The following is a 12,494-nucleotide window of genomic DNA, read 5'->3' on the forward strand; positions in this document are numbered from 1 at the left end:
ATAATAATAATAATAATAATAATAATAATAATAATAATAATAATAATAATAATAATAATAATAATAATAATAGCTTATTTGTAACCCACAAGGCTCAGAAGGGCTGGATTGGGCTCTTACCAGAGTTTAAAAAAAACAACCAAAAACCTCTAGCATGCCAGCTGATAAGGTGCTGAGAGTTGCATTCCAAAAAACAAAACAAAACAGCAACAACCAAAAAACGTTTTCCAACCTGTGTCCTTTATCTTGTCTCAGTGGAACTCTGAAATCCAAAGTGTCTTTTAATTCATTGTACATCATAATTGTAGGATGTGAACTTTTCCCAGATGATTCATAGTGCAGTACAGAAGGCAAGAACGCTCCAAATAATATTATATTATGGAGAAATGTTACACCACCATGTGGCCCATTAGGTCCTTCTGTAGCACAAACCCATTTGAAATTGATGATGTTGTGGAAAGATACATGTGTTTGATGTTTTGTGCACAGACACAAGTACACACACCTTCCTGTGATAACCTGTTGCATTCTACAGTGCTTTTGATACCTATGGAACTTCATTTATATGGCTTGAAAATTCCACCTGGATTTCTCCCAATGAGACATCTGACCATCTAGGCAGACCTCTTCAGCTGTCTGTGCAAACTGTAATGTATCCTGAACAGAGAGCAAATACACTGAGACTGTAACGTTTTTCATGTACTCTTAAGACCTTCTCCTTATGCGATCCCCAGCTCAAATTTCAGAATGTCCCAAAAACACTGATGCGGTTCATGATCACCCCACATATCAAGCTCCTTTCTCCAAGATGGTTCTTAGAGGACAAAGGTTGGCTATAGCCAGGTGAGCTGGATCTCCTGCCAAAGATAGTTTGTGAAAATGTTTGCTTTCTCTCTTCCAGCTCATCAGTGATGGTGGTGTGGTGTACGCTGAAGCACTCTGGGATCATGTCACCATGGATGATCAAGAGCTAGGCTTCAAGGCTGGTGATGTCATTGAAGTAATGGATGCTACTAATAAAGAGTGGTGGTGGGGCAGGATCATGGACAGTGAAGGATGGTTCCCAGCCAGCTTTGTACGGGTAAGAGCCCATCTGTTGTGTTAAAAATGCTTTTGTTAACAGCAAAGTCTTTTGCAGGGAGGAGGCATGTTGAGAACACAAACGTTTTCTGAGGTTCCAGCAACTACACTGATATAATAGACACATATATAATATTTTTTCTAGCATTCTGTCACATCTGCTTATGCAGAGCTTGAGAATATTTTTTTTGGACAACTCCCAAAATATCCCCATGGTAGCTGAGCAATTTTGGGAGTTGTATTCAACAAGAGTAATTTTTCCAACCTAGGGCATAGACAGAAGTAGTATCACTGCCTTTAAATTCCCTTTATGTGGGCAGTAGCTATCAACCTGATTTAAGCAAGTATTAGTGTGTGTATCAGTGAATGCATTGAAGGGGTTGGCTGTAGTTCTGTACCCACTTGCCTGATAATAAGCTCAGCTGAACTCCACAGAGCTTGCTTCCGAGTACATATGGAGAGAATTACACAGTTAATATATCATTCATATTCTTTTTATTTTTGCTCGGCTTTGAGTTGGAGAGCAAGAAGTGCGGAAGCAACCCTGGGGCAAGGGAAGAACAGAGGCAGACAGAAGATTCAGCATGTTTTTCATGGGTGAATGGAACAAACACTTCTGAGGGTTGGAAAAACAAGAGTTATATGACACCTGAGCAATCTTAATCAGGAGCTATTGCTGCTCTCCACATTGAACTGAGTGTTTCCTTTTTTTTTAACAAAAGATTTTCAGATCAATTTCTGTTAAATTAGCAGAGTTGCACCAGTATTTCTTAATTTTATTACCTTGGTTTTTAGGAATATTTCTGGATTAGGAATTGCATTCAGTAGATTAACATTGTTTGCTAGCAGGAAAGGAGATTTTAAATTTAGCTTGAAATCATGTTTGCCTTTTCAACCCTCTTTCAATATCAGGGGTATAATATAGCATAGTTAACACTTAATTAACATAAACCAAATCCCTTTTGGATACTCATGTGCAATGCATTTCTTACATACTTGGAACATTTATGTGAGTTCCAGGATAAAATGCTCATCAGTGGTCCAACTGGCTAGTTCCTATACTTAATACATTCTTAAGTAAACATTGGGGCAGGTCTGTTGATCTTCCAGTAAAGTGTCCTAAATGGTGACTTAGACTCCAGCTTCACAAATGTGATTTTGGGTGCTATACAAAGATGTTCTAGATCACTAGTGTCAGTGTCACTAGAGTCAGGAATCCACTTCTAACAATGTTTACTAGATTTAGGCTGCAATTGTATGGTCATTTGTGACCTTTTAGATTTGTTGGTTTGGGGGATTTTTTTGTGGGTGGAGGACAGCAGCTCCCAAGATCCCACACCTTTGGCAGTGCTAGTTAGAGTGATGAGAGCTGTACAGTACTTTAAAAATTCAAAACATTCCTATCCTTGTTACACACACTAAGTCCTATTGAACTCAGTGGGGCTTGCTTTGAGCAGACATACAGGAGACTGTTATAAGTCTGTGGTAACCTATGTTCTATAGTTTGCATGTATTATAGCAGTGAGGTGAGTTGCTTAAATAAGTTATAACTGTATCATATATAGTACTAAAATGGCTGACGAAGAATATGTTTTGCAAATTGCACTGTTTTGACATCTCTAGGGCCAAATAAAACAGCCTCACGTAATTTTCACTGCGAGCTGTCCAAACAATGTATGGGGCAACTGAGGCTGAACCTGGGCATTTTAATCCGCCTCAGGGCTTTAATCTGCAAGGGGGGGAGTGGGGATTTATCCTGGTTTTGAGTAGAAAATCCAGATATTTGCACATGTGTCAGTACTGCTCTCCATAGAGATGTTGGTGTGAGGCTGGGAGGAGGAATTGGACATATGTACATTCTCACACATGGGGGGAGGTGTCAGTGCAGATGCACCCTAAAATTGTACAAGGTGAATCTCAAGGTTATGATTTATCTACCTGTGGTGACACTAGGAAGTTAGTTGTGGATTTAGGCCACCATCCTAACTGGCCAAGATGACCAGAGGCTAGCTGTAGCTGTGCTGGATTCAGACCCTTCCCAGCCTAGGCGTGTTGGAAATTGATTAAGACTATCTTCACCCAGACTATACCTTGTTCTAGTACAGTAGCTCTATGTCTGGGCTGGAGGAGATTTGGATCTGGCAAAACTTAGCTCTTCTCTACCCCCTTTGACTCTTCTGCCAGCAGATGTTTGCCAGCAGAGCCATTCTGCTGGAGTCTGCTCTGTGGACAGATCTCTGTGATCAGCTGCCAAAAGTGGGTTCCGCCAGCAGTACCAGCACAGCATTTTTCTTGGCAGATGGCGATTGTTGCCAGAAATAGAGGTTTGTGCATAATCCAGATCTCCTACAGCTAGCACATTTTTTGTTGGGGTTGCATTGCCTGAGTGTTCGATTCAATTTTTTTTTTAAACACTCAAGCAATAATGTATTGAATGATTCTGATTTTCTTTCTTGTTCTACTGCCATCCAGTGGCCATTCTGAAACAAGCAATCAATTGCAGGCTTACATTTTGGGGCCCTCTTTAAAAGATTATTTTCATCTCAAGGGTGACAGTATATTGTCCCTGTAATAAAGTTACAGTTCATATTTTCTATTATTCTGCCATCTAATTGAGGAAAATTATGTGAAGAATGCTTGAGTGTTTTCTTATATCTATAACATAAGCAGCAAATTCATCTGAACAGTTGTGAAACCTGTTATTCATCCCAAAGTTTTTCAGGAGATTATTCTGCACAGAAATGTGTGTGTGTGTGTGTGTGAGAGAGAGAGAGAGAGAGAGAGAAATCTGGGAGTTAGTGCAAAAACAAAATACCTAGCCACATGTGAGTTTTTCCTTGATTCCTGTTTTCTACACAAAAACAACAAGCTTGCACAATAGAAACCTTACACACAGAACCTTGTGCACAAGCAGCAATCTTGCACAACAAATATCTTGCATAACAAAAGTATTACACAAAAGTAGAAGTTTTATAAAACAAAAATCTTATACAAAAAAGATCTTGCACAAAAATGGGCATATGTTTTTGTTGTTCAAGACTGTTGTTTTTGTGTAGAAAACAGCAATCTTGGACAGAAACCACAAACGGCTATCTGGAAACAGTGCTGTTGTTTTGCAAAACCTCACAGTTGTGAGAATTAAATAGTTGTATATTAGCATTGCTACTTCTCTGTGTGGAAAAGAACAGGGCACCATTTTACTCTTCACCTGAGACAGCGAAAAAAAATTGTGCAGCTCTGTAGAAATTAATGAATTGCCATCTTTTAACTAAAATCTGAGCTGAAGCAGAATTCAGGAGGTCATAATTAAGAGGTCAGCTCTGTGTTGCAAAAGCCAAAGAATTATAAGCATTGACAACAACTTTTGATGGAATTCTTGAATTCTCCAAAGTCTTTCTCCCTTCTTATGTATGAATAAATCCAGAGACAACACATGGAAGTCAACATAATCTGGCCATGCTTTATGTAAAGGAAATCTTTCTGCTTGACACAGCTTCGAGTAAACCAGGATGAACCAATGGAGGACTATCCTTTGAAGCTAGAAGATGGTAGGGAAGAAGATTCAAGAAGCGCTGCCCACCGTTATGGTATGGGACATACGAATAAGGATCAGATGAGAACTAATGTTATCAATGAAATCCTGAGCACAGAAAGAGATTACATCAAACACCTGAAGGACATCTGTGAGGTATGATGACATGCAGATATGCATGGTATACAAAGAGCTTCTGGGCCATTTTTTTTTAAAAAACACATTTATGTTTGGAATCTGAGATTCTTTAGTAATTCTCCAAAATTGTGTTGAATTCATTACTGCATGAATATTCTACTGCTGATCTATTTTTTCAGTATAAACGGTCTTGTTTAGCAAGATGTTCCTCAGGGAGTTTCTGTGTCTTGACATATAAATGCTATGCTTTCTGCCATTGTAGCTTTTTCTCTCATGTAGCACTGAAACACATTACCCAATTGCCATCTGGTGACAGGAGAGAAAATAAGCTTGCATTGAACTAGAGTACAGATGTTTCTATCACCATGTGTTCAGTTTTATCTGCTTCTAAGAAATCCAGATCTCAATAAAATGCTAGCAGATCACTTTTTCACAACAGAGTTCCTCACAGTTCTAGTGTATTGCTTTAGAATATTTTGTTATTGTTGTTGTTGTTGTGTGCCTTCAAGTCGTTTCTGACAAGCAGAAAGATTATGGCAATCCTAAGATGAGTCTATTGGCATGGTTTTATTGTCAAGATTCTTCAGAGGGTGTTTGCCATTGCCAGCATCTGCAGATATGACTTGCCCATGGTCACTCAGTGGTTTCATGGCTCAATAGGCATTTGAACCCTGATTTCCAGAGTCATTGTCTAATGCTCAAACTACTACATCTTTTGAATGTTACCTCGAAAATAATTTAGCTTCATTTCACTGATAGCTTTTACTTTGCCTCTAATTTTGGATAACTTTGAAGCAGAGTGGTTTCCTCAATGCTGAACAAATGAACATAGAAACAGGAAACAGTTTTTTCTTTCTCTTGACAGAGGTGCAACAAAATGTGCGAAGAGATTTGGTGATACTTTCAATAAAACCCTCACAAGACGGCTTGGCCTTGTTTAGTGCCTTCAGATTCTTCCATCAACCTGTTTAGCCGTATTTCCAAGGATGAATAGAATGCAGTTCTTTTTTTATATATATAACTTTTTAAAATAACTTTTAATAACCTGTACCATAAACTGTTTCTTTTTCATACTAGGGCTATATAAAACAATGCCGTAAAAGAGCAGACATGTTCACAGAGGAGCAGCTGAAGACAATCTTTGGGAATATTGAAGATATCTACAAGTGCCAGAAGAAATTTGTTAAAGCACTGGAGAAGAAGTTCAACAAAGATTATCCACATTTGAGTGAGGTTGGCTCCTGTTTCTTGGAATACGTAAGTTGAGGGGCAGTTGACTACTTGGATAGTGGCAAATGTGGAAATAATATTTGGTGTGTTGAAATGTGCATGTTTTGGACATTATTTTTGTAAATAAACACTTTCCATGATTTTATAGAAAAAAATAAGCATTAGCAAAGGCTATCACTGTACTAATCTTTTCTGCAGTGGTATGACCTTGCAGATGAGTAGATTAATACAGCAAATGTATTAGCTTGCACCTATCTCACAGGACAGCTTGAGTCTGACTTTTCACTTGCCTGGGTGTGTGGGCAAATAATTTAAGTGCAAGATTCCATGGAAGTAAATATTTACATGGGTGAAAGAGAGTGAACAGTATAATCACTAGCCATGAGAACTGCATGCTTTAGTGTGGCATCAGCTGCTAGACTACAAAGGGAAACTTGTACCTCCATGGTTAAATTTATTTCTTACAGGTATAGCAGACTCAGGTGTCCAACCATTACATGTGAGTGCATGTGAAGATTTAAAATTATTTATTTAGAGTATTTATATCCCATGTAATATTTGAAGATCTTAGAGCAGTTTACAATAAAATCCAGAAAGCCCAGTTTTGGTATCCATGTTTGATCTGAGGATCTTTTGAGTGCTAAGATGCAGGCTGTTCATGGCTACGGATATCCTTCCTCCAATAGGATATCTTTATGCTGTATTATATAAAGAATAGTTTCAGCCAGTAGCACAGCAGTTGTAGTCTTTTACAACAATGGACCATTTAAACACAGTCCTATGAGTTGTGGTGACATCACATTTGTTTATAACAAATGGTTAGCCATGTTTCCTGATAGCATAAGATTTACACCATTGGATCTTCATTCATGTTATTGTTGTTTGTTATTGGGGTCTCTTATCATTTCCTGAGTCAATGGTAATGAGTTGGATTTCAGTGCTGAAAATCCATTATCAAATTATTGTCTCTGCTGGAACTGAGTTGACCTTGGCAAGTCTTTGTCATAACTGAGACTACTGTGAACTTTATGAAGTAAAGTGACAATTCAAAATTGCTGGAAAGTACTGAAACTGACTGTTTTGTTTTCAAATGGTGTGGGAAAGTAGATTATCCTGAGATTATGTCTAGTAACTTTTTTGTGACATTTTAAATTACCAAGTAAAGCAAAGATTTAAAATTGTTTTTAAAATTTAAACTGTTCTTATATCTTATAAGGCACCTTGGAATGACTCATATGTTTTAAAAATTGACATTTTTTAAAAAATATAATGTCAGTTAATATAATATTTGGTCTTTTAATTCAGCAAAATGAGTTCCAGATCTATTCCGAATACTGTAACAACCATCCAAATGCTTGCATGGAGCTTTCCCGCCTCACCAAAGTGAGTAAATACGTGTATTTCTTTGAAGCATGTCGCTTGCTTCAGAAGATGATTGACATCTCTCTGGATGGCTTTCTCCTGACTCCAGTGCAGAAGATTTGCAAGTATCCATTACAGCTTGCAGAACTGCTGAAATATACCAATCCACAACATAGGTAAGGAAAACTGTGTGAGTGTGTTTCAAGGATCAGACTGAATGATCCTTATTGATTTTCATGCTTCTTGTAAGCATTCCTCCATATGCCAGGTTATCATGTGTGCTTTTTGTTTCCTTCTGATAGTGTCTGAAATCTTAAGGAGCAAGCCTACATCCACTTAGTTAGGAGTCAGCCCTACTGAATTCATTAAGACTTACATCTGAGTAAGCATGTATAGAGCTGCACTGTTAGCATCTAACAATAATAGAAGCCTTGTCCCAGCTGGCTTTCCAGTTATCATCATCATCCTCATCATCAATACCATCATGACCACCACCACCTTCTTCTGCTTGCTATGAAAATATTAACCAAATAAAAGCAGTATAGATACAAAATATTATAAAAGATACAAAAGATTATTATTGAAATATAATTAAACAATCAAACAATTTAAAACTAAAATACCCATTAGCAAATTTAAAAAGCACTTAAGAAATATAGCAATGTGGTGTGGGAGAATTCCATGTTAGCATGACTCCAGATCTAGGGTAGAGAAGTACTGGAGTGCAATTTCAGCTGTTGCCAGTAACTGTACTTGTGTACACTCTGGTGCACAGCTGTAGTGAAAATTTTCTTCACAACTACTTATACTTATGGAGTATTTTTTCAGTATCAGCAAAATAAGTTGCATGCTGTAACTGTTCCATATTATCCCCATGCCACAGATGGAGGAAACCATTAAAACCTGAACAATTACACCAAATGTCCTTTAATTCAGGAATAAATCTGATTTTTTTTCCATCCACAATTTGCTTGTAAATTACTGATGCTTTGGAATAAAAGTCTAATTCTTTTGGCTGCTTTGCATTGCCATGTTTCATGATCTGTTTCAAAATCTAGGGATTTTAAAGATGTTGAAGCTGCTCTAAATGCCATGAAGAACGTAGCAAGGCTCATCAATGAGAGGAAGAGACGTTTGGAAAACATAGACAAAATTGCTCAGTGGCAGAGTTCAATAGAGGACTGGGAGGTAAAACAACTAAAGAATTTCAGCATGAATAAGTAGTTTATGTTAGTGTGGGTAGTTTGTTAGAGGTAAACAGATCTTTTTTACAGTGTTGCTAGCTGTTTTTATTTTTTTTTAAAAAAAGTTGTCAAGGATATTCACATATGTGCAGTATTCTTTCAATTATTTCAGACTTTTTCTAGGCTTAATTATGACACCCCCATATGCAAAGTTATAAAAGAAAAGAATATATGAAAAGTTCATGTGGAGTGATAAGCAAGAAATTGCAACTTTCTTGGGTTGTCTATCTTTTGAATTTTAATTTCAATTGAGAAATAGCTGAGGGTGCAAAGGTGGGAGGTTTTTTTTCTTTTTAAAAAATGTATTTGTCCCCTCCACAATAAGCCACAATATATTACCTATCATCAGCTTTGGACAAAAATTGACTTGTCCCATGTGTTGTGGATCACAGGGTGAAGATGTTCTTGTCAAAAGTTCTGAACTCATTTACTCTGGGGAATTAACCAAAATTTCCCAACCTCAAGCCAAGAGCCATCAAAGAATGTTCTTCCTCTTTGATCATCAGCTTGTCTGCTGCAAGAAGGTAAGCTAACCAAATGACCACAGTCTCTGCCTCTTTGCTTGAACTCTTATGATGAGAATTATGCCTTTACTCCCAATGCTCTTTCACGTTTTTGCACTCATGTCTTTGTATAAAGAATCCCTCTGCATGTTACAGTGATAGCATTTAATCTAAGCATCACTGTTCGTATAAATTATGGAAGGGGCAAATGTGCCTAGGCAGCTGAAGTTTGTTCCATGCTGGCCTTCTGTGCTTTTCTGCTCAGGCATTGAAAGAACCCTGCTGTGGACTGCTTTCCTGCAGCGTTGGAGGGAAGTTATGTATTCAGCTTTTGTAAGATAAAAGACGGCAGCTGAAAATGCTATCATATTAAATCCATCAGAATTGCCTCCCACATTTGTTCTAAACCTTGGGTCAAATTCTATGGTTGTATGGATAGGTTAACTCAAATCATTTTTTCACCTGCTTAGGTAATCTTTAAGGTTAATCATTAAGATGCACACTTAAGCAGAAGTCCTACAAAGCCAACCTAGAAAGGTAAAATAAGGGGAAAGCAGGCATCATAGGAGGCACCTTAATCCTTACCACAGCTTTGTTGGGCCTCACTGCATCCGTTTCTGTTTCTTTTAAAAAACCAGTCCTCTGACACAATTATAATTAAGAGCTTGATGCAATTACAGCATTCACTGTGCACTCTGTGTATCACATGATAATGGCCATTATTATAGCTGTTATGAACCATTATCGTTCTGGGGAAAGGTGATATATAAAAGTGTTAACAAAAATAATCAACTCATAAAACAGTTATTTCAATTGCATCCCTGAAGTTTGATACACCTCCCTCTCACAATTTAATATCATACCATATCTGGAGGTATTTATGACTGTAAAGATTGGCTTCCTGTTATGATGGGTTATGATGGTGTAAGTTCAAGCTATGCCAATGTAAATCACTTATTTGGTTACTTGGGAAGTCAGAATGAACTACTGACCTTGAACATAGACCAAAATCTTCCCCAAACCCACCTTCTAGCCACTGGAGCCGCAACCACAGCCACTTAGGGACTGGTGGAAGGCAGGGCGAACCAGAGAAACATCTGGTTATATTCCTATAGCCAGATGCAGAACACTGACATAACCTGCTGAGATGTCTAGGGGTCCTCTCCGCTGCTCACTAAATGGCCATGGAATGGGGGCTTTTGCAGCTAAGAGATGGGGATCGGGGTGTGAGAAGGGAAACATAGCATAGTTCTGCATATGGAATTTTTATACTACCATATGTCTGTGTGATGCAAAGACAGAGCAGCATCAAATGATTAACCATTGTTTATCAATGGCACAACTCCCAACCAGTCCAAGCAATATGTAGGTGTCCAGGCTATGTTATTACGCTCCCAGCTGCCAGCCAACATTTGCCAAGGTACCACTGACAGACATCATAAGGTACATGGTTGAGCATAATAACATTTTGTAAATAACAATGTCCTGACACACACAATATAAAATTTGATGGCAGCTCCATACAGATTATGTATGTATCTGAAAACATGAACACCAGGCACATTCAAAGTATCTTTGCCTCAAATACCTGGTGTTCTTGTTTTCAACTACATAGGAAAACAATGCTTAATTAGTATGGAAACAACCTAATGTCAAACAGCAAATAGGCAGGCTTTCCACAGCAAAGCTAGTTTTTCAGTGATAGCACTTACACTTCACAAAATGAACAAATACCATTGTGGGTTTTGTGGAACTGAAAAATACACTCTGCCCATCTGCCTTAGCTGAAGTTCTGGTACCAATATAAGATTGCTACTTGGACCTCTGGCTTCCAAGTGCCTTCTAAGAAGCAGAGCCCTCCCTTCAGTTCATCAGGTGCCATCTGTCCGTGGAGGGAGAGATGCAGGCCCAGCTCCATCTGGCCTGGCCTAGATTAAGAAGGCAAGCCCTCCCTCCAGTCCATCTGCCTTGGTCCAGGCCTCAGAGGGAGAGAAGAACTGCTGGACTTGAACCCCTTCCTCACCACCATTCCCTTCTCTTTTTGTGTCGTGTCTTTTTAGATTGTAAACCTGAGGGCAGGGAACCGTCTAATTAAAAATATTAATAATTGTAAGCTGCTCTGAGAGCCTTTATGGCTGAAGGGTGAGGTATAAATACTGTAAATAAATAAATAGGTTAAAACAAGATAAAATTAATAACTGAACAATAAAAAAGTTGAAACAGAGTTAAATGAGTTATCATCTTAAAACGCTGTTAGATTTTGAAAAATATAAAATCATTTGAAAACATAACAGCACCCCTTATAAAAAGATTTCCTGCAACCAATTAATTGTTAAATGCCATTTTGAATAAAAAGGCCTTTGCCTGGCAATGAAAGGAGAGGAGAGATGGGGCCAGCCTCACCGCATGCGCAAATTCTATGATTCTATGATTCTAAGGAATTCCACAGTCTCAGAGCTGCCACCATGATGACTTTTTTTGTGTGTTCTCACCAGAAGGGCCTGTAATGATGGTAGAACCCAGAGAAAACTCTCCCCTGGGGGTCCTTAAGATTATAGCAGGTTCACATAGGGAGAAACAGTTTTTCAGATCTACAACTTTCCTGGGGTTCACACTTCAGAGGCTTCAGATCTCCCTGTCCATAGTTGGAGAGAACAGTTTGAGCGGGGGTGGGGTGGGGGGGTGGGGATCATTCTTGTAATTCATTCATAGCCACTGCAGATACATCAGCAGTACATGCTACTGTGGTGTCAGAGCTTCAGTATCATCAAAAGTGAGGGGAAGGAAACCCATTGCTTCTCCTTCTCTTCTGCCATGTCTGCACCAACTCATTACAGCTTTCTATAAGGCAGATTTCCTACTGCTGCCACCAGAATTGCAGTGTCCATGAACAGAAATGCCTTTTGTGTGACAAACAAAGATGAAACACAAACAGTCCCTAAACATGTCTGATTGTGAAGTGTCAGGGCCTACCACCACATAAAATAGTACATTTGTTTTCAGCTTATAGATAGATAGAAACTGAAGATACTTAGGGTACAGAGAGAAACATTTGAGGCCATCTTTGGATGTCCATGAAAACCATGTCAATTAGTAGTTTCACTTCCCCTTGCATTGGTAAAGGCTTTCATGATGTATGTCATGAAGCAAATAAAAGTCCTTTTGGGTGAAAAGGATGCTTTACCACATTGCTTTTTTTTTAAAAAAAATAGGCTTTATTGTCATACAAATTTGCATTGGTTTCAGTTACGTGTCTTCTTCATGGTCTCTGTGCCTTGTACAAATGCTTTTTCTGCCTGTTTTAGAACCATGATGTTCTAGAGCAGAGTAGCTTTTGGTCCCTGTGCATGCCCTACTAGAGTTGCCATAATTGTCCACTATTACCAAGGATAAAATGTAGGACAA

The 12,494-nt window shown here is 38.4% G+C and overlaps 1 protein-coding gene across 3 annotated transcripts in view; it reads left to right on the forward strand.

The window, feature by feature from the left end:
• The window catches only part of ARHGEF4 (Rho guanine nucleotide exchange factor 4), a 242,020-nt gene that overhangs the window by 221,369 nt on the left and 8,157 nt on the right, over window positions 1-12,494 (forward strand). For all 3 annotated transcript variants that reach the window (XM_042457315.1, XM_042457316.1, XM_042457317.1), the window contains 6 exons: window positions 902-1,081; window positions 4,574-4,768; window positions 5,828-6,007; window positions 7,286-7,518; window positions 8,401-8,530; window positions 8,979-9,110. In XM_042457315.1, the coding sequence (XP_042313249.1) occupies window positions 902-1,081; window positions 4,574-4,768; window positions 5,828-6,007; window positions 7,286-7,518; window positions 8,401-8,530; window positions 8,979-9,110 (1,050 nt within the window). The remainder of the gene's footprint in view (window positions 1-901; window positions 1,082-4,573; window positions 4,769-5,827; window positions 6,008-7,285; window positions 7,519-8,400; window positions 8,531-8,978; window positions 9,111-12,494) is intronic.

Source organism: Sceloporus undulatus, chromosome 3, assembly GCF_019175285.1.
Source record: "Sceloporus undulatus isolate JIND9_A2432 ecotype Alabama chromosome 3, SceUnd_v1.1, whole genome shotgun sequence".
NCBI lineage: Eukaryota > Metazoa > Chordata > Lepidosauria > Squamata > Phrynosomatidae > Sceloporus > Sceloporus undulatus.